Raw genomic sequence first — 23,615 nt, 5'->3', positions numbered from 1 at the left:
TATGCTAAACTGTGGTAAGAGAAATCAAGTCCATCCATACATTTGAACACCTCTTTGAGCCATAAAACGCTAAAGTGCACCACTAGCCCAGTCTAAACAGGACTAAAAGCATTCCTATTCCCTTCTAGGTGATGTTTAATTCCTGCATAGGTTGGCAGCAGCAGCAGCAGCAGAAAGGTTGGATACAGAGGGATACGAATTTAGTAGATTTTATCCAAACCTTAAGAGCTTCCTGTGAATAATAAATCCAGACAGACAGAAAAAAGGAGGGGATTAATACATTATTTTTCTCATGTTGAACAGGAGTTGACAACTGTTTGGAATATACTTGAATGAATTAGGCTTGAACACCTAGAAAAATGTTCACCTGGACTTATATAGAATATACAGTATAAGCGCTTGAATAAGATTCATAAGATTTACAAATGGTAACCTCCCCACAATGTAATGACTTGATGACTACATTTGAATATGTCACCAATAGCATTAGCATGAGTTTAAAGGGCCATAGCACACTGATCAAATTCCTGGTACCAGCAGCTGTAACAGTGACAGAAGCCACGAGTAGAGAGTATTTCAGGAAAAGATGTCATTATTTGAACAAACTGGTTTGGTTGTATTTATTTATCTGACTTATTAGACTAGTACACATTATGTTACTGATGGTGATGAATATGAGAACTCCACTTCATTGTCTTTGACATACTTACAGAAATATATTATATACGGTAGCTTATAGTTTGATATAGATAAATGGATTACATTTATATATCACTTTTCTAGTCTTATCGACCACTCTAAGTGCTTTATGCTACTCGTCACATCATTCATCTTGTCACAGGTAGTCAACCTGCTCTGCCTGAGCCACAGCTGCCTCACTAATATCTTCAGTAGAACTGATGAGGTTCTGTCCTATGTTTTCACTCTGAGTGCTGCCTGTTGATTTCAGCATCACTTACCTCCTCATCTTCAAACCCTGTCAGATCCCATTCATAGTTCAGTCTCATCTGCCTTCTCTTCCAATGCTCCATGAACATGGCGGCTTATAATGAGAGAGAGAGACAGATGTATCAAATACAGAAACATTCAAACACAGAAATTCTTTTATGAACTACACTGAACTGAACTATATGTAATGGCCAGGTGCAATTGGATATGGGAGACTGACAGGAGAACAGGAATGATTTATTTTTATAGGCCCACCTGGATGTTTGTGTTACTATGGTTCCTTCAACAAAAAGCCATTACATAACACAGTAATGTTGACTGATGAACACTTTTGTGATATCTGAAATCCAAATCCAATTGCTAATAGTAAACTAACGTTTGGCCAAAAACACCACTAAACTACACTTTGCATTTTGATTTAGCTCTGACTTGTCAACAAAAGCTTTTCCTTTGAAAATGTTTGTGACATTGTGTTACAGCCTAAATAAGACACTTTAACTTTCATGCTGACTGTGATGACATTTAAAACATTATCAGCAGCTTCTGTGTGACTGGGATGGAGCAGGAGAAGTCAACAGGAGCAGGTGGGAGGAATCATAAAAGCAATAGGTCAGTTTTTATATGTATATACACTTCTAATTTGAGCTGACACAGTTTCTTCATTTGGAGAACAATGCAAGTTTTTCTGTCGACTATTCTCCCTGATCTGTCTTATCAAACTGGTGCATGGCATGTGTGGAAGAGGACGAGGTTGTGCCAACAGACAATCTGGCCTTTGACATGAAAATCAACCAAATATAACACAGCAATGACCCAGCAATGAGTTAAAGTGATTCGTTAAATGAATCCTGTTCCTTAATACTATGTATTGCTGATGCCCTATGATGGCAGCACTAAGAACTGATTATATTATGAACACTAACCACCTTGTACCACCACAAACGTGTGTTATGGCCTTACAAATGTATATTTATTAATGTGAATTGAATGTGTCTTTGGTCTTTTGGTGCTATCGCAAATGTGTGTATTGTCTTACAAATGTATATTTATTAATATGTCTTTGGTATTTTACCTCATTGTTGCTTTTTTTAAGGTTGCCTTTTAACATCAGGCAGAGGGACTGGCGATGAAAATTTGCTTTTTTAGCTAACTTGGGTGCATTTACATTTGTTTGTTTTTTAACTGAAACTGAAACCCAATCAATCAGAATACAGCTACAAATCAATAAATCAAAGCAACAAATAGAAAAATAATATCACAACAAAGCAACGAATCAGAATACAATACGGCTCAACAAATCAATATGTGGCTCTGAATCAATAAACAGTTGACAAGAGATGGACATGCATTAATGATCAGTCAGCTGACCTCAAAACAACCACAAAGCCAACCGTCAAAAAGCGAACAATGACATGTTGACTCACCCCACAGAGCCATGAATATAGAGAAGAACACAGTGGCAGGGTTGTCGAACAGGTGACTGGCCCGAGCAGTTCCACAGGCTGTGCTAAGTTTCCAGTAGCTGCACACTCTGTCACACAGAGGACACATGGTGATGTTGTTCTTTGGGTGGCAGATCTCCATGCTGGAAAACAAGACACACACACTACATATTACATATATTGCTGGATTCTGCTGAAGAAATAGGCTGTTTCAAGTAACATGACAGAACGGAAGTGTTTTTTTTTTTAATTTTTATTTTGCACAAACATATCATTTAAAACAGCATGGACAATCATCATGACTGGGATGTGCAAAGGGGAGGTATGAACCCCAAAAGGGCTTATATAAAAACTTCACCCACATATTCAAAAACCAAATTTGTTACAGGTTAAAAACAAGAACATAGAGAATAATTAAACAACCGAAAAATAAGTAGAAAACTAAGTGATTAAACAGTAAATATAAGGAAGTAAGGAAAAATAGCTACATGAATGAATAATACAAAACAATAATAATGAATGAGATGATGAGAAAAAGAAGAGGAAGAGAGAGAGAGAGAGAGAGAAAAAAAAGAAAAGAAAAGAAAAACATGACAATAAATGTCTTATCATGTTTGATGGTACATGGTTTGACTGATGAGGTACTTTTTAAGAGCCTTTTTAAATGATGTTAAATGAATTTTTTGAGACGTGGACCTTGATAACGAATTGTAAATTTCCCAAGAGCAGTTCAAAAGAAGGCAGTGTGGAGATTGGAAGAGTTTCGTGTCTGGTAGCTATGGACTTGGTTATTGGACATAAATATATGAGAGAAACTACGAGGTAAAAAAATTCATTCTATGCTGAAACACAAATAAACAGATCTGATACACATTGATATCATAAACATTCAAGATATTAAGTTTTTGTGCCATGTTCATGTTTTTTATTAGGAGTTGCTCAGGTGTGTGTGCAGGAGCTGAAGAGGAGTATAAAGCAGGTTAAAGGAGGATGACAGTCTATCTGTGCCAGGTGGCTGGATTGCACTTAAGCCCAGACCCATAATGTTGTATGTCACATCATCTCTTTACTCCAACTAATGTCTCTCAGTGTAAATCATAATAAACATCAAGGTTTTATTATAATGTTGGTAACAGCTCTTAAATTGGTGTCTTCCAGATTTGAAGATACTGCATGACTTATATTGGCTGATCATCCTCCTGAGATGTTAATTTCCCTGGAATGTTTTCCATCAGACGGTCGACTTCCTGCCAGTGTGCACACACTCATGGACACACAAGTCTGCTCTGTCTTACTGTGTGGTTGTGTTCGTCGTGGTGACACTCTCATATTAACACTTGGACTGAGTGTGTGTGGTGTGTGTCTGCAGCGGGGTGGGGGTGGGGGGGTGGATGGGGTTATGTGGCGACAGCTGGTGTCATAATATCCTGTGGGTGATGAGAAGCAGGTAGAGGAAGAAGAGGAGGCCCTCCTTTCTCAACTCATTCATCAAACCTTTCCTGTGTTTCTCCCTCTGGAGTTTGTTCTTCCCTCCTTCCCTCTATCTTTTTTCATTTCTTTATCCACTTTGATAGTTTGATAATATTCAAATCTCATTGTATGTTTAATTTAACAAATTGATTAGATAACTTAATTTGTTTCCATTATGGAGTCCTAATATTTAACTTTATTAAAAGAGTGGTCTAACCTTTAAGAAATAATGTCACAAAAAACGGCAAAATAAAGAACAAATAAAACATGATGACAATCAAGTTGCCTATGCATGTGTGTGTTTACCTTGGTATGTTGTCATCGACTGTTGCACATCCATACAGAAAGACGATCACCCCAACCAGAGAGGCGGGAATCAGCATCTGGGTATAAAGGCCCAACCAGGCGAAGTACAGACCGATCTTCTCCCCAAAATACTTCCTGAACGATACACACAAAAAATCATTCTGATGTTTCACATAAATCTAACAACTTGCTCTCAGGACTTTTGAGTTATACTAATTTACTTGCAGAGGTTTATTAAAATACCACAGGAAAGGTAGCCTGGCTCTCGCCAGACCCTTGTAGTTCCGCAAAGCTCCACCAGAGGCGCTACGCTCAGCTTCACACAAGGGTCTGGACTCGAGGCCAATGCAAACTTCTTCCCCGGAGCAAAAAATAATGAACCAATCAGGATCGCCGGGCGGGACTTTCTGAGGTGTGACGTAGCGCTGAAGCGACTGTTTGAGTCAAACAACAATGGCGGCTCGCAGTGAGTGGCTGAAGTAGCACGTCATTCAAGATAACGGACAAGTGGTTTATCCAATCACATACAAGATTTTTTTACAAGGCCCCGCCTTCTGAAATGAATCGCCTATGGAGCAGTCCCAGACCCTTGTGTGGAGCTCAGCGTAGCTTTGCGGAACTACAAGGGTCTGGCGAGAGTCAGGCTACAGGAAAGGTGAGGTGAAAACAGTCCAGGGGTGTGGCCATGTTGTTTTAGACACTGTTTAGACAATTACTGCATGTTTTGTAATTGTCATAATAAAGGTTTATAAATCTCAGGTTATCTGCTTCTTCAGATCATTACTTTAAATCACTAAGGACACAGACACACTAAAGAAGAAAATAAAATAATACTTACCGCACAAGCCCGATGGGCTGGTACTTGTAGAAGACACTATAGTTTGCCCACTCCTCATACAGAAGCTGAAGAATATAATCAATAATATTTAGTGTCATTACTATAACTAGATGCCTCATGCCTTTCTATTGACATATTTCTCATTGAGCAGAGTTCCTTTCCCTGTTTTCTTAACAGTAACCTATATGATTAGATCTGCATCAAAACAAACAGAATTGAAAAAGAGACAGTGTGGATCTGTGCTCATGGAGGATTCATCTCATGCTGAAAAAGAAAACATTTATAGGGCACCTACAACAGCTGATAATCCCCTTGAAAAAAGACGTTAAATAAACAGACATAATTAGCAGACTCAAGCTGCTTTTGTTCAAACTTTAAAGCTGGAGTGGTGGCAGATTATTTTGTGGTCCTTGTGTGGGGATGCAAAACATGAACATACAGCAACTGTCTTACCTTTCTATCATTGGGCTCCGCTCTTTCATTGATATCTCCCTGTAATTAGAGAGACAACAGTAGTCACACACCACGGCTGGAGACTGCAGGTCAGGATTTCCTTATTTTGAAAAGGATCAAGGTCATCAAAGTTTTGTGCTGGCACCAGTTTACCTAACTGATGCCAGGTTCACAACTTAAGTCTATGAACGTTCTGTTAGTATCCCCTATCATAACGGTATTTGATACTACTCACGTCATGAAGAGGGTAAGCTGCTGTGTAGACGCCACTACCAAGGAGACTTGTAATACCTGCCCAGGAAAATGGAGATTCTGGTGTTTATATAGGTTCTGCAGTTAATGTGATTTATTCTGCTACAGATTCATACACAATGTTTTTCCTATGAAAAAGATGAGTACAAACCTGACTAAAAAATTAAGTCATAAAATGAAAGAAAGTAAACCTGCACCCAGCTGCCACCTGTTCCACTCACCCATGCTAAACTTGGCCTTGCATTTTGTTCTTTTTAGGACTTCAAAAACCTGAAGGGGATGAAACACACAAGAACTGATTTTAATAAAGAAAAACTGATTTTTCTTTTTACATAAAATAAATAGAATGTCAAAAAAGCAAATGCTCGATTTAAAATAATTATAGGAATGGGATAAACCCCCTACAATATCTGCACAACATTATACTATCCATTGTTACAATATATGCATGTATTTGTTGGATGACTGAATGAAGTGAATGATGCCAGTGCTCTACATAACAGGGCTCATTGTGTATGTTGGTGCTGAAGCTTCAGCAGACTTACTATTGAACTCCTGGTTTTACTGTCAAAGAAGTTATCTTTGTCTGAGAGGTCAAATCTGTTCATTCACAAAAACACAAAAGCACACACATTAGTTAATGTTTGTTGCCACTGTTCAGTCCCCTTACTGTCGTATGATAGTCTATGATTGATGACACAGATTTTTGTAAAAGAATTGAAAAAATCTAGTAGGTAATTCTGGTTAAAGCAGAAGTAAGCGATCCGGTCGTTTTCGCTAATGCTGCGTTCCAGGCAGGCTTTTGAAATCGTAAATTACAGCTTCAAGTCACAACTTACGACTTTGTAGCGTTCCAGGCAACCCACTCGTGTTTTTCCGACCTGTTTTACCTGTTAAAAGTCACTATAACGGCCACTCGTAACTTCCGACCCGTGAACTCGTACCAGATCGAACTGGTACAACACACAGGTCGGAAAAACAGGAGTTAAGAGTTGCCTTGAACGCACCATAACAGTCCTCGTTCCTACGTCACCACATTCACGGCATCCCTTGGCTGCGCACACAGCCCTGCATGCTGTTCTCTCTCCTCATTGGATAAGAACTGTAGGATACGAGAAATGTTTTCTCCTCGGCTCAGAGCAGAGCAGAGGGACTGGGAGACCCGTGTTTTGGTCCAAACACTCTATGTAAGTGATTGCTGTCGGAAGATATAACTATTTAAGACTTATATTTACACAAATATATCACTTACTTCTGCTTTAATTTTACAAGCAAAGCTGTAGATTGAAAATCTCTGTTCAAAAAGAGTAAATGGTTTCACACCAGGTTTTGAGAAGGCGTTAAATCCAATGGTTGATAAAGATGACTGGCATGGACTGGGTTTGATATACAGTAGGGAGGAATATAAACTTAAAATGTTTCCTAAACTGTTTCCACATTTTCAGAGAAGACGTGACTGTGGTTTTTGTCTATGTGGCCTGGAATTGGACAGGGGAGGGGGGGAATGTGAGGGAGCGGCTAGTGAAGTTGGCTGACATGTCACACTTTCCAAATTAAGCTGTTCAGGAGAGGGGTGCATGATGGTGGGATTGATCCAATACTGTAAGGCTCTTAAATTAGACATCCAGTAGTAAGACTGGAAATTAGGTAACGCCATACCAACCAGTGACTTAGGGCATTGAAAAAAAAAATCCTGTAGCCTGGGTGGGCGCTTATTCCAGATAAATTCTGTAATTAGTAGATGCAGTCCAGGGTGTACCCTGCCCTCGCCCTATGTCAGCTGGGATCTGTTAACTTAACAACCATGTTACCACCTTTTGTTAATCAAAGAGGAAAAGTTTTACTTACAGGTGTTGTTTTTCCCTGGAGAAAGTGTGTGACAAATGTTTGATGTTCTTTGGTTGATGTTCCTCAACGTGAGGGTGGAGAGGCTCCAGAACTTTACTGACCAGAGAACTGATCTTTCCCACAACACCGCTCAACTGCTTCACTTCATACACCTACAAGTCCCCACAAAACACACACACACATGAATCAAGGTTACTTTATATATTAACCCGACACTGTATTAGGAACACCAGGTCAGTCAGTCCATCATGAGGTATAGGGCAGTGCTATAAAATCATGTGTCCAGGTGGGGAGATGAAACTATGTGAAGTAAGTAATGTTTTCAGTGGAGATAAACGGCTGCAGAGTCGCGGCCCTAATCATGATTTAAAAAGAAACTTGAGTGAGCACCACTGGGAAATGTATTTAAAGTCACTAGAATGAGTAGAGTGTTTTGGACAAACACAGCATACCTACATATATAACAAAGTCAGATGATGGACAGATACATTGTTCTCACCTTCTTGGTAGGCATCTTTAACTTCATGAATTCAGCCTCTCGACAGAGAACGCCCCAGGGAGCATGAATCTTCACAAAGCCCAACCCAGGAATCTTGGCCTAAGACACATATATAACATATACATACATAAAATGCATTAAAGCAGAAGTAAGCGATCCGGTGGTTTTGGCTAACTTCTTGTCAGCCGATGGAGTTAGCAGTCCCCGCCCTCGTCCCTACGTCACCACATTCACACGCATCCCTTGGCTGCACTCACAGAGAGGACCGCCCCTTTATGCCGTTCTCTCTCCTCATTGGATAAAGGTTGTAGGATACAAGGAAAGTTTTCTCCTCGGCTTACAGCAGAGCAGAGTGACTGACAGACCCGTGTTTCAGACCAAACACTCTATAGAAGTGATTGCTGTCGGAAGATATAACTATTTAAGACTTATATTAACACAAACATTCTGCTTACTTCTGCTTTAAAATGAGACTTCACTTACATGTACAACCTTTTATGGTGAATAGTTTTTGTATAAATGCTGAAGTAACAATGTTTCTTTTGGTGCTGTCAGAGAGCCACTCTCACTGGCTTTATCAGGTACATCTTCCTAGTACCAGAGTAAACCCTTTGGGCTTCAGAACTGCCTCTGAGTTTGGATTTGACAAGATGCTGGAAAATTTTCTCAAAGGGTTTTGTCCAGAATGACATGACACGTCAAACTGTTGCTGCACATCCATGATACAAATCCCCTATTGCACCACATCCAACAGGTGGCCTACTGGACCGAGATCCGGTGACTGCTTTCAGTCCAGTGAAGTCATTGTCATGTTCCAGGAACCATTTGGAGTGCTGTGAGAGGATGGAACACTGCAGTCATAAAGATATGGACGTGGTCAGCAAAACCCTCTACTAAGTGGTGGCATTTCAACAATGATCAGTTGGTACTAAGGAGCCCAAAGTGTGCCAAGAAAATATCCCTTACATCATTACACTGCTGCCACTCTGTGTGTGGCAGAAACTCCTGCTGCAGCATGTTCAGCACTAGCAGTTACAAGATTGAAAGGACTAATAAAAATGAATGAGCTGTGCAGACTGTCCCTCCACAAGCCATCTTAGCTACAAATAGCATGACCTCAGTTTAATACAATTTAAAAGTATTTTTAATGTCCATGCTGCACCTAGCTCTGCCTAGGATGCATCAAAGCTTGTGGCCACAATTTAACAATTGTGTCATTATACACGTACGTATATATAAAACTTGTTCACATAGTGGGAGTTCACATTTGCCTTTGCATCCTGTTTCAGTAGTGCCTTCTATGTGATCAATCATTTCAAGTCACTGCTGTAGAGAGTCATATTTTCTATTTATATGTCGGCATCAGGACATGTACATTGACAGAATATCAGTTTTCATTTCTACATGACTGATGCACAGATATATCTTAGGCGCAACCCTGGAGAAAGTGGACACCTCCTAATTTCCTTTAGTTAAATTCCAACAGATCCAGCTGTTTACTTTTTAAAGCGAGTCAAATAAAGCAAAGGTCATTATGGTGTGGTAGCAGGGCTGTCATAGCCACAAATTCCCTACAGACCTGTCCAGAACGGCTCTGTTAAATCAGACACACCAGAGCTTAAGTTTAGGGATAAAAGAGTGAGCTACAGCCCTGAACCCTAACTACAGGATCATCAACCTAGTCACATTCAATTCAAAATAATATCAAGCAGAGTGTACAGTGTATATCCTTGATAATTATGTGAATGATCAACTAACTCATTAGAATTTTTTTTCATAAGCATAGCTTGGTCAGCATAGCAGGGCATTGAATGAGAGCACTATGGGCATATCAATGTGCATGTAAGATTGAGTTGACATATGTCACGTGCCACTCCAGGCACTGACAGGAAGTTTTACACTGTTGCTGTCCAACTTGAGCCAGAGCCAGATTGTTTTCTGGTTGTCTGTCCCAGTCTCGTGGACACATCTCAATTTAGAGAAAGTTAGGCACCAATATTCATATTCACCTCAAGGGAATCACATCAAATTGGCCCAAATATTCACTAGGACTCAAAAGACAAACTGAGTATATTTTGGTGGTGAGAGAGGTCTAGGTCACAGTGACCTCACAAAACACTTTTGTAATCTAAAATTAGTGGTTGAGGCGGATTGCATATATATCTTTTTGGGTAACACTTTATTTGACGCCTATCTATATAGCGCATTATAACCATACTTATAATGAGTTATAATGCAGTTATAGCACTGTATGACTATAGTTATAAACACTCGTAAATGATCATAATGCTTTATAACAATAATCACAACACACTATAAAGCATTTTATCATGACATACAAGGTCAGGTATTATAATATGTTAGTAACTCACTAACAACATTGATAATGCAATAATTGATAATGCATTATAAATATAGTTGTAATGTGATATAATTGGCTTATAAACATGTATAACTATCATTATAAACACTCATAAATTATCATAAGGCTTTATAACAATAAGTATAACACATTATAGAGCATTTTATAATGGCTTATAAGATCAAGGTCAAGCTCTATAATGTGTTGTGCTTATTGTTATAAAGCCATATTATATTTTATGAGTGTTTATAATGATAGTTATACACGTTCATAAGCCAATTATAACACATTATAACTATATTTATAACGTATTATCGATGTGGGCATTGTCAGAGAGTTACTAACAATTATAACGTATTATAATACCTGACCTGACCTGATGATTATTGTTATAAAGCATCATGATCATTTATGAGTGTTTATAACTATAGTTATACAGTGCTATAACTGCATTATAACTCATTATAAGTATGGTTATAATGTGTTATAAGCATCACATAAAGTGTTACCTTTTTTTGCATTTTACATTTCTTGCATCCACCTTTTCAGTGCACCTGAGTGTCATATTGCTTCTTACTCCTGGGGAAATGGGTGTGTGAGTAAAAACTCTAACTGGGAAAAATGCATCCTCTGGCTCTTCAACAGAGTGTTTCCTACTTCATTACGTTGATGTGTGTCACGTTCGCAAACAGAATAGACAGCAGGGCCGGCCCTAGGATCTTGGTGGCCCTAAACAAGATTTTGTTCCAAGTGCAAACACCAAATCACACACACTGCTTAAAACTGAAACAGACACACACACACACATAAATTTGTTAAAGAGAAACTATGCAAGGCTGGTCGCTTTTCCACTGTTATGCTAACCCTCTTGGCCATGTGCATTTGTTTACAAGGAAGTCGGCCAGTCAACTAATAGAGGATACATAACGTTACAACGTGTATACTTGTGGAGCTAGTCTTACCTGTCATAAACAAGAGATTAGGGCTTGTGTCGCCATGTGCAGAGACCAGAGCTGGGACACCGGGGCGCCCCGATCTTGCAAAGTTGTTTTTCAGTCAAGAGACACAGTAACAAGTGGAAGGCAGAGAGCCTCCATTCTCCCTCGCCATTTATTAAACCATCACAATTACTCCTGTCCTGTTTAATTCATTTCCAAATGTAGCATAGTTAAAGTGATAGTTCACCCAAAATTCAAATTTCACTCATTATCTACTCACCCTCATGTCAACTAAGAGCTGTGAGAATTTTCAGCCTTCTCTGAGTTACGGGGGGGTCCGCGCAGCAGTATTTGTCCATATAATGGTTGTCAATGGATACCAACTTTCTTCGTCCAAAAAGACACACCAAAAAACATCCAAATACCTCCACACAGCTCGTCTGTAATGTCCGTCTTGTATTGAAGCCCCGACATGAGAAATTGTTCCGAAAAAAAATTCAATAAGTCTATATTTCAAGCTTGTTTGTAGCGGAAACTCCCAGTGTCTCAGTTCCTGAGAGACAGTTAACCTGCTCTTCCTGTGTCCATGCAAATCTCGCGTGATTTGCACTGACCGGCGGAACCATTTCTCATGTCGGGGCTTCAATACAAGAGGGACACTACAGACGAGCAGCATGGAGGTATTTGGATGTTTTTTGGTGTGTCTTTTTGGACGAAGAAAGTTGGTATCCATTGACAACCATTATATGGACAAATACTGCTGTGCGGACCCCCCCCCCCCCCCCCGTAACTCAGAGAAGGAATGGAGGACTCTGAAAATCCTCACAGCTCTTAGTTGACATGAGGGTCAGTAGATAATGAGTGAAATTTGAATTTGGGTGAACTATCCCTTTAAGCTACAAATCCTGCATAGTTCTCTTTAAATGGATTGAACTGAACCCTGGTTGGGACCTTTCTGATCATGTGACTGTTGCCCTAAACAACTGCATAGAGGGTTTATGGCCCTGTGTGACCACATAAATGGATGTAAACTCACGTCTTCATCCTTCTCGAGCTCCAGCCCCATGTCTCTCAGTTTCCCCTCAAACTCCTCCCTCCTGAACGCCTTGTGATCCTCCTGGCCATTTAAATGTTCCCCCATAGATCCCAGCTCCATGTCAACCACCGGTGACGATGGCTGGGGCAAAGAATGTCTCGGCCCACGTGCCATGTTGTGGGGGACGCGCCGTAGGCTGCGGGCTAAAGCATTGTCCATCAGCAGGTGTGTTGACTGTCGACAGGAGCGGCTCCCTCCTGGCTTCTTCATGTGGTAGGTGAGGACGTAGTCCACACGCCGCTGGCCGTCCTGGAAATAGAGGCCGTGGCGGCAGCGGGTGTTTTCCTCTGGGCTCAGAGCTTTCAGCAGCTGATGGTGTGTACATGGGGACAGACAAAGGGGGAGAAAGGGTTTAGGGTTTAGTCACTCACAATAGAGGAAGAAGTATTTGTTGATTTCAGATGCTCTCTACACTGCAAAAATCTAAATCTTTCCAAGAATATCTGTCTTATTTCTTGTCAAAATGTCTCATTTCTGGTCAAAACTATCTCTTTCCACTATCTTGTCCCACTATCAGATTATTTCAAATGAAAATATGCTTGAAAGAAGTAAAAAGTGTCTAAAAACAAGCTACTTTTTTAACGTGATTATTAGTCTGCAGGACTATCATTGAATGTTAAGTCTTATCATGGCTTTAAACTGTGCTGTTGATAATGTGATGTTTCTTAGTAAAGAGTACAGTAGTGCAGCTGAAAATACTTGAATATTCTGCAACTGAATGTGAAACAAAAAAGTGAGTATTTGAATATAGGCTGCAGATCAGATCGTCTGAAACTGCTCTAACCAATATTATAAAAAGGTCAGAATCTGAGGTTGCTGTCATATTTTTTTTATATTCCTAATGTATGCAGTTAACTGTGAACATACTCAGAGTTGATTGAACTGCATCACATCAGCTGCTCTAGAACTGAAAACATTTTTTTCTATCTATCTAATGTTTATCTGTGCCAATGGCTGGCTTAGTCTCATCCACTGCTTACCCCCTCCATGGTGTCCCTCAAGGCTCAATCCTGGGTTCAATTCTATTTTTCATAATATACTCACTCTCTGCGACATCCCTTGCAAATACAATGTACAGTTTCACTGCTACGCTGATGACACACAACCCTATCTACTAATCAGACCTAAAGAAAAGTAGCAGGCCTCAATGACAATCTGACTCAAATAAAACACCTCAGACCATCTGAGGTCACTTTGGACCCCACATGAAAAGACAAATCATGGAAATCATTGGTTTGACAAATTACATCAAGTTCAAAAGTCTTTGATTAATCTTTGATCAGGATTTGTGTTTTGAAGCCAACAATATAATCAATACGATAAATGTTTTCACATCACCCTATAGGTATGCTGCCTGCCTGCCCAGTTATTTTAGGAATGATTTAAAAATTATTGTTATAACTGTAAAGGCCAGGCTGATCTCTACCTAAGAAAAGGTTATTACAAGGTCTTAGTTTAAAAAAAAAACTAAGGAGACAGGGCCTTTGCTTTTAAGACCCCTATATTTTCTAACAACCTAATAAAGTGTACATAAACAAACTAAGTGTTGTCATTTATATGAATTAGGGTTGTACGCTTGAAATGTCCACAATTACAATGACCAATAAAATAAACCAACAACTCTCAAACAAATTACCTGTGTATCTAATGTCAATGAGAAAATAAATTAGAAAAATAAAAACAAGGACACTATGCTATAAATGAAATTTATTAAAAGTTTGTGCAATATACAGTGACACTTAATAAAATACATTCATTTTGAACAGAATGGTAATGGGTTTGTGAGCTTGACAATAACTCTGACAATGGTGATTGCAGATTGCTTTAACAGACACATTCTGGTGCGAGCCGTCCTAAACAGGCTTGTCTCACTTTGTTCATCAGAGGACAATATAGTGAATCACTGTAGCAGGACGGACTATAACTTACAAATAGAATTTGAGTAACTGGTAAAACTGAAGATATCTCATGCAATTTTCTGATGCAATTTTCTCAACTGTTGTCGATCCATCCAGTGTTCACAGTGGTAAGCTGCAAGAAGAAAAGGAAGCACACATTACAGTAACAGCATTATACCCTTTTTTTTTTTTTTTTGTGCTCAGTTTACCTTTCTAGGTTAGCAAAGTTTTGACTTTTCAAGAATAGACTTTTCATCTTGAATGTAGTTTAGGATTTGTTTCACATCCTTACAGGCAAAATGTACCAAGGATAAGGTTATAATAAATAAAACTGAGTACTGGTCACTTAATATGAATGTGTTGGGCATGTTATTATTTTGTTTAGTTTATATGGTGGCCTGAGGCCTGTGTGGGTTCTCTCAGATTTCTGCAGCTTCCTCCACACAGTCCAAACCCATGCACACAACGTTGATTGGTGACTCTAAATTGTCCGTGGGAATGAATGTGAGTCTGTGATTGTTTGTCTTTATATGACTTGTCGAGATCACCCAGCCTTCACCCTTTATCAGCCAATTGCTCCTGTTCATTTCAAATAACCTTTGGGAAAATAAAATGTCACAATATGGGAATCAGCTTCGGAACAGCAGCAAAACTGTAGTTCATAGTGGTCCGCACTCTGATTTTACCATTATAAGCATAAATAAATATGTTTCTCGTATCATTGCTTAAAGCAGAAGTAAGCGATATATTTGTGTTAATATAAGTCTTAAATAGTTATATCTTCCGACAGCAATCACTTACATAGAGTGTTTGGTCTGAAACACGGGTCTGTCAGTCACTCTGCTCTGCTCTGAGCCGAGGAGAAAACCTTTCTCGTATCCTACAGTTTTTATCCAATGAGGAGAGAGAACGGCATGCAAGGCTGTGTGTGCAGCCAAGGGATGCGCGTGAATGTGGTGACGTAGGGACGAGGACTGTTATGGTGCGTTCAAGGCAACCCGTAACTCGTGTTTTTCCGACCTGTGAAGTCGGTTCACGGGTCGGAAGTTACGAGTGGCCGTTATAGTGACTTTCACTGGTAAAACAGGTCGGAAAAACACGAGTGGGTTGCCTGGAACGCTACAAAATCGTAAGTTGTGACATGAAGCTGTAATTTACGGTTTCAAAAGCCTGCCTGGAACGCAGCATTAGCCAAAACGACCGGATCGCTTACTTCTGCTTTAAGTTATTCACCTTAACTTCTGGTTTGCATGTATTATTCTATTTTGTGCTTTGTAAAACGATGTCTGTCCGAGGCATGCATAAAAATCAATAATACAACTTTAAAATAATTGATACGATTTCAAACTGGCTTCCAAGCTTTGTTAACACTGAATGACATCTGATGATTTCAGTAAAAGACGGTAAAAAGGTGGTGTGAATTGAAGGTGAATTTGATGAGGATATAAAAACCTGCTGATATTTTCCTTGTCCCGCCCAGTATTCAGGAATAGTCTGATATATATGACAACATTGCACTCATTGATCCGTACTTATCTTACTGTGTTGAGGCATGGGGAAACACATATAAAAGCACTTTACAAAAGATTTGCATTTTACAAAAAAGAGTCATAAGGATGGTTCATCATGCTGGGTACCTTGATCATACAAATCCGTTGTTTTTAAAATCGGGTATTTTAAGATTTGAGGACCTAGTCAAATTCAAAACAGGTCAGATTTTGTTTAAAGCCTGGAATAGGTTGCTACCAATAAACATCCAAAAAATGTTTATGGTCAGAGAAAGCATATATGATTTAAGAGGGAACTGTAACTTTAAACAATCTACCATCCATTCTACCCTGAAAAGTTTTAGCATCTATTTTTGTGGTGTAAAAATGTGGAATAGACTAGATGAGGATATAAAATTGTGCAATAACTTAAAACAATTTAAAAGTAAGTACAAACATACACTCTTGGACAGCTATAAAGAACTTGACAGCTAATTTTACTCTTTTTATTTATAATCATGGTCTTATTTCATATTAAAGCTATATGTTTTTAATCTTATGAATTGTATGGAACTACAGATGTATGACATAACTTAACATAACATTAACCCTAACCCATCACAATGTAAGGGGGGGCTGAACTTGATAAGCTTTGCTTCCTTCAGCCCCTTCTCAAACTTGCACAGTATCATTATTGTTTTGTTTCTTGTTACATAGATTGTTTGTCTTTTGATGTGCTTGTTTGAGACAAATAAAAATCAAATCAAAACATTGGAAAACCATGTTCATATTATATGCCAAAAATGCATGTTATTACCAACAACCTAGCATGGCATATTTTGTACCTTAGATCTTCTAGTTTACACTCTATTTTCACTCTAGGTTAAAAACTGAGCCAGAGAACGCTGGAGGAATTTATGAGGTCAACTGGTCTTTTAGAGGGTGTAGTGGGCTCCGCTCCCCTTTCTGCACTATATATAACATTAGTTTACAGCCACCAGGCTGTGGTCTAGGCTGCAGGCTTGCTAACTTTACTGTTTGCCACATATGCAGACCATATTTATGAAAAAGGATCGGAAGCAACATAAATCATTCTCTTTTAAGTGTTACAGTGTTTTACCAGATGTAGCTTACCTTTTCTGAGAGCTCCCCTGGCTCCTGCTGCAGCACTATCAGTAGTCTCCATGAAGTCCACCTGTTACACCCGTCACAGAACGGTCGGCTAGTATAAACCAGTCAAAAATAATCACGAGAGTGAGGTTTTCTTTGAAATGAGTTATTCCAAATCAAAGGATCTGCAGTTTTCCCCCAGGTGAGTTGGGCAGAGACAAAGAGAATCAACTGCATGCTGGTCGATCAGTTATCAGGGCCACATTGTAGATCACTGATAATCCTGCCAACAGTAGGAATTAAATAAAAAATGAATAAAGTCAATTCTTATTAAAGCATTTGCCCTTTTTAATAGAATATGACCATGATAACTTTTAACTTATCCAATGCCTATTTTATAAATGGTGTCCAAAAATTTGTCATGGTATAATTTGAAACAAGGCGGTAGAAATATTTTAAGAACATTATTGCACAAAACTGCAACAGAAAAAATATCACAGTATTGTTTTTTAAAAAAGCAATAAAACATGCCTGCTGCATGCCACAGTCACAGCAGACCTGTCACCTGCTCAGCACGGGGCTGTTAGACCACTACATTGCTTTCAGAGAAAACAGTTTTAAAACCACATTTCCCAGCCAGATCACACACAGAGGCTGAGCAATTACAGCGCACTTTTCCTCTCTTCCCTCTGTGTGTAACATCTCTTTGAACTGAAAGGCAAACTCGTCTGGTAATGTAAAAGGAGTCAATCAGCTTATTCACTTAAAACATCTATTTGTATCCATTTATTTTAGTGGAAAAAAGTTTTTTAAAAGAAGAAAATTTGTCCTGCCACTGCCTTCAGCCATGTGTTGACAAACGCATCAAAAACCCACACATGTACTGGAGAGACTGTTGATAGTCGATACTGTTCAGAGCCATACTGTATGTGGGTCAAATTAACCACAGTGGTAATAACTATTAGTACAACTGAAAGAGTAATGTAAATTGTCAGGCATGTCTATCATGATGTAGCATGAAACTGGTATTAGATAACTTTTATCTCTAATTAGTTGTGTAATTGTAGTGTATACTTTAAAACAGGGGTTCTCAACTAGTCTCACTCTGGGACCCACATTTTCCCATGGTCATCCCAAACTCATTTTGCTCTTTATTGAGCAAAGTGCATTTCAGAGCACATGAATGAAACTGAGGAGGACCCACTTTTGGGTCCCGACCCACCAGTTGAGAACCACTGCTTTAAAACATTGTGACAGTCATCATGGGATGGGGTTAAGGGAGTAGCTATGAAAGTAGGACCAGACCTCCTGCACAAGGGCCCGAGGCCCCTCATGCACCTGGTGGACTGGACTGAAGATTAGCATTGAAAGGTAAATCTTGAAGTGTGAATTGTATTAAATTGATGTTATTCATAAGGTAGTGGCTGTCAAAGCTGAGTGGATCTTTAAATGCTTGTGAACCAACTGCTAAATTCTCATCTACAGACTGCACCTTTATTATTTTAATGAGTAGAACTGGGGAAGCCAGTTTAGCGCAGTAGAGTAACAGACACACATCCCTGACTTGGTCAAGCTGGAGTTTAAACAAACAGAGCTCTGGCTCCAGATGCAGCGATGCAGCCGTCTGTCAGTTGTTGGCTGGCTCGTTGTGTGTGAAAGCAGTTCATGTTTGGCACACTGCCCCATTTTTCCGGGTCTTTACTCCTCGGTGGGGAGTTCTGTGAATTCTGGATGTGCGTGTGCGTGTGTAAAATATTATGTAAAGGTCAGGCTCCAGCTGTTCCTTGTGTGTGCCAGAGGTACTTGATTTTAAATATTCTGGTCCTTGTCTCAGTTTCAGTTTGGAGCTAAAGGTTGCAAACATTAACAAGGCCACACTTAAGATAACATCATTGTCACCTGAGAAATAATTTGAGTGTGTAATCACAGAAATGTATATTGAAGGGAGCGTCTGAAAGAAGTGTCATTGGTTGCAGGGATTCCCCTGAATGCCGCTGCTGAAACATGAGCGCTGATTTTGTTCCAAGCAGAGGAGGAGGTGGGGGAGGAGGAGGGGAGATCGATGGGAAACAGAAATCTATGAAGTAAAAAACATTTAGAAGTGACACATACAAGGACTAAAAGTCAGTACTACATACTCAAAAATCCTTTTTTTTTTTAGGTTTTTATCTCGTGATAATAAAGCTCAATATCCGGAGATTAATAGATGTTATCAGGATAAATGATTTTGTTCTGTTATCTCTATAACAAAGCTTCTCACTATAATTACTTTGAGTTCAGACATGCCGACCCAGTGTGTGGATGGCCTTCCACTGCTCCAAACTGAAAATGACTTTCAAAGAAGAGCAGAAATCACGCTGTGTTTTTTTGATATATTACATGAACATTTTCAGTACAAAAGTACAAAAAACTTTCCTCATATTATTGTGTTATCTGAGGGTAAAAGCTTTGATATCTTAAATGGGACAAAAAAGAAAATTTGTGAGCATGTCCTTCCTCAATTCCATAGAGTACGGCAGCCTCTGCTGCTCTGCTGACTCACTGAATAAGTATTACTACTGTATTTTATTATACCCATGGGATATACATTTTACTATATAATGTTTTCTTTATCTAACAAAGGAAGTCAAAGCCAGTAGAGTGTGTGAACACAAATGCTAACAGTGTATAGTATACAGTTAACATTTCATCAAAGTGTAAGAATATGGTTTAAATAACCCCAAACCAGATAGTCCACATGTGACAGAAACTTTTTTTTTTCTGCTATTTACAATATATTTAAATACTGGTAACCTTATTGGTTCCGTTTTTTTTTCTTTCTTTTTTTCTTTTTCCTCTGGTTTAGTTTAGTTTGTTCGTTTGCTTGTTTGTTTGTTAGTTGTTGTCTTATGTCTTATTGTGAGTTTGTTTGTTTTTTATATTGTAAGAATGCTGGGTAGCTTAATTTGTTATGTAGGACAGGTATTAATATAAGCATTATGCTTCTGCCTGTGCCTTTTCAGTCACTATTTTGTCGATAATGTTTGTGTCGATAATGTTTGCTACTGTGTGATGATGTGACTGAATAAAGAATTTCAAAATCAAATTAAAAAAAACAAAAAAACATAGCTGAGCAGTCAGACAGTGCTCAGGTCAGAGGAACAGGACACTGATCACCTGCAGCACTGGAGAGAGTGCAAATAGCAGAGACCACACTCAGATATTTAGCAACTCCAATGATATCTGTGTATTCATGCATGTGCGCCAAAAATAGTGACTTCTTTTTGCACTGCACTGGCATCTAATGTCAAGTCGGTCAACAGGAGCCAGTTTTTGTATTACAGTAAAACACATCCACCACAAGATGGATTTCTCTGTTCATAAATCTCCAGGACAGTTGTTTGTGAGCTCAGGAAATGCTCCGAGAAATGTAACAGTCATCTACCAACAGCTGGGCAGCTCTCCTATAGCCGAGGAAACTAAAAGTTTAAAAACTAAAAAACATTTATGAAGCCCCGCACACATTCGGATCAAATCTGTGTGTGCAGATGTTTCAGAAGAAGATCTGTCGGCAAAACCAGAGAAGGTTTGTCCTTACTCGTGTTTCTGTCACTTTGTTCTGTTTGATTGTACTGTACGCTCTGTGTTTATCACACCAGTCCCAGACAGAAAACTCCATGTTTTGTTTTTGTTGCTATCAGCTGGTTTAGCCATCTAATGGAAAGGTCTAACTCATGTTTTATGAATCATATTATTGATAATTTCCCCAAATATCACTGTCATGTTTGTTATTTTTGGAACTTTCTAAATAAAGTTCAGTGTGTATCATAATTTGTTTTCACTGTGACACACCAGTGAGTTTAAAGAGGTTGAAACGTGACAAGAAATTAAATCTTATCTTAAAAATGAGCTACAGATTTTGCACATTGTTAACTATAACAATTCACAAAACAGTTCCTGCAACAGGTTTGTGTGGACGGTCCTCACTGTGACTGAAGTCATTCATAGCTCTGTCAGTTATTTCAGTGTCGCTGCAGACTCTCACCTTTAACTTGCCGTGGAAGATCACATCTCGCAGAAAATGTGGCGTCTGCTGTGTGGACCTGGAGGCTGGAAGCAGGTCGGCTTCCACCTCTGCTTCCTCTGTCATTGTCCGGCTGCAGCGGTTTGGGAGCAGAGATAGGAGTGATGTGGCCAGGAGTTGGGAGCAGAATAGTCCAGTTTGTGCCTCTTCCTCTCTCTCTACATCTGTGTCTCCTCTTTGAAACGTCTCCTTATATCACAGAGTTTGGTTTGAAGGAACTCCTCCCCTGCCTCGCCACTTATTTCCCTCTGACTTGCCGCTCTTCTCTTGTCTTGCCTTTAAAGTTGAGTGAAGTGGAGCTCTCTTTCTGTCTGAGTGTGGAGTGGCTGGAATCAGACTGCAGCAGTCCTGTTACTTGAGAAGCGGTCCGTGCGCCAAGATCTAAACTTAGACAACGATATAACTCTGATAAACACAAGGTGCCCTCCCTCAGTCTGCCTCTGCTCAGTTGTAATCACCACAAGATCAACCACCCCATACACACCCAACATCTCTCCCCCTCCCTCGCTCTTTCTCACTCTGCCAGTGGCTGGTGATCGCTGCAAGGTCAGATGTGATGCATGACATGGAGGAGAAGTGAAGACATGCCTAAACAAACCAATCACAGGTCAATGTTACATGATATCAAGCTTCAAACTGAATGAATAAACCGTCAGCCTCAGTAACCATGTTTCCATCCACACGTTTTTATTCGCATTAAGCAATATTGAATCAAAAATGCCTTATGGAAACAGTAAAATATGATTAAATATCATGAATATCGATAAAAAGTTAATGACAGACAATAGCAGTGCTAGTAGCCAACAGGAAGTAGGCTAGTAGTAGTCTGTGTGGACTCCTGTAGACCACATCACACCTGGACCAGCCCAGAGTCAGGACAGAACTAGGCTACTTTTGCTGGACCTCCAGCAGCCACTGGTCAGCTGACCCGAGACTCCCTCTCCACTCTGACTGTCCTATAAAAACAAGCCCATAAGTTATTATGGTCTATAGTACGATTTGTTGGTATAGGCGACATCTAGTGGTTGAAGCAACTATGATAGAATCATGGAAAGCACAATGTTGAAGTATAAAGACAAAGTCCTTATCAGGTCGATAAGTGCCTATGTTACATGTTTTATTCCCATGTGTAAGTAGCAGTAGGCCGTTTGTTCAATTATCTCTGCCCATACATTGTTATTAATGTAGCTATGACAACAGAATGAACCTTGACCTCACCAAGCCATTATCATTAGTAACCACTGTAACAAAGGTAGATAGCCCACCCCGTCGGTACAATCTGCTTATTTTTGCCACCATGAAAACATGTGTTAATATTTTTGATAAACTGTGAGAAAAACACGCACATCAAAAAAGTCCAGTTGGGATGGATGCTGGATCAAAGAGAAGGAACAAAGAAGATGAATGAGTCCACACACCATAAAACTCCCTTTGATAAGGATTTATTTGCGAAGTGACATTTCGAGCAGGACGCTCTTTCTCAAACTGCTGTGTATATTTTTGATAACCATATTGATTAATACCAAAATTAATGAGTTTACCATACATGCAAAAATGTGTGGAACTTTTTTGGTTTTACCCCAAATTAGATCATTTTCTTTCTTTTTTTCTGTTTTTAGGCTTTTTCACCTATAATGGATAGTATAGTCGAGAGATGACACGCAGCAAAGGGCCACCTGAGTCGGGATTCGATACAGGGCCGGCTGCAGCGAAGACTATAGCCTCTGCATATGGGGAACCTGCTGAGCTACACAACACCCCCAAATTAGATAATTTTCTACAACAAATGTCACCTTGTATATGCAATGTGACTAATGTAATGTAGATAATAAAAAGAAAAAGACATGTCTATAAAGTGCAGAACTAATGCATGAATAATATTGCATTACTGCATTTATGCATGTATGTAACAACATCTATTGCAGGTCTGTCCGTCCTGGGTGAGGGATCCCTCCTCTGTTGCTCACCCTGAGGTTTCTCCAATTTTTCCCTGTTAAAAGGGTTTTCTATGGAGTTTTTCCTCAGTGGATGTGAGGGTCTAAGGTCAGAGGATGTTGTTGTGATGCCATGTAAAGCCCTTTGAGACAAACTGTTTGTAAAAACGGGCTATACAAATAAAATTGCCTTGCCTTGCATTGTTAACACATTAAAATGTGTCATCATCAGGCTTCACCTGAAGATGACACAGTATGTTCTGCTTTCATCTTTGATCCTGCCATAATTACTGTGATATCCTTCCATGTGTTAAAACTATAGGTCATAATAAACTGATGCAAAGACAAACTATGGGCTTTTTCTTTTGAAGTTTGAAGAAGTCTGTGAAGAAGACTTCCAGCTGGTCGCCATAGTCCCTGACCAATCGAACATGAAGTGGTCCTGCAGCTTTCTTGCCTCTGCATATACAGTTCTGTGCATATTCAGCTATCCGTTTTTAACTGTTCATGAGGGTATTCACCTCTGTGTCTGACCGCTATGTTAAACTTTGAAACTGGTCCTGTATGTTTCATGCAGTCTTCTCCATGACACTGTCTTTCTCTCCAGGAACAACATGTTTGCCAATATTCATGAATAGCTTTGGACTGACCATTTATTTTTAACTGTGGGA

At 39.4% G+C, this 23,615-nt stretch overlaps 1 protein-coding gene across 2 annotated transcripts in view; it reads right to left on the bottom strand.

Moving 5' to 3' along the window:
• Positions 1-21,314, bottom strand: part of LOC310987497 (anoctamin-1-like) — a 32,645-nt gene extending 11,331 nt beyond the window's left edge. For both annotated transcript variants that reach the window (XR_014595447.1, XM_083973785.1), the window contains exons 1-12: positions 20,972-21,314; positions 12,393-12,761; positions 8,057-8,155; positions 7,558-7,709; positions 6,255-6,309; positions 5,931-5,979; positions 5,693-5,748; positions 5,458-5,496; positions 5,005-5,069; positions 4,167-4,301; positions 2,373-2,533; positions 960-1,042 (exon numbers count right to left, since the gene is read on the bottom strand). Coding sequence is in view for 1 of the 2 variants with exons in the window: in XM_083973785.1 (XP_083829911.1) it covers positions 960-1,042; positions 2,373-2,533; positions 4,167-4,301; positions 5,005-5,069; positions 5,458-5,496; positions 5,693-5,748; positions 5,931-5,979; positions 6,255-6,309; positions 7,558-7,709; positions 8,057-8,155; positions 12,393-12,761; positions 20,972-21,076 (1,368 nt within the window). In the remaining variant the exon portion in view is untranslated. The remainder of the gene's footprint in view (positions 1-959; positions 1,043-2,372; positions 2,534-4,166; positions 4,302-5,004; positions 5,070-5,457; positions 5,497-5,692; positions 5,749-5,930; positions 5,980-6,254; positions 6,310-7,557; positions 7,710-8,056; positions 8,156-12,392; positions 12,762-20,971) is intronic.
• Positions 21,315-23,615: the final 2,301 nt, after the last annotated feature.

Source organism: Trachurus trachurus (genome assembly GCF_905171665.1).
Source record: "Trachurus trachurus genome assembly, chromosome: 6".
In the NCBI taxonomy this organism is placed as follows: domain Eukaryota; kingdom Metazoa; phylum Chordata; class Actinopteri; order Carangiformes; family Carangidae; genus Trachurus; species Trachurus trachurus.
This window is presented reverse-complemented; position numbering and strand designations above follow the sequence as displayed.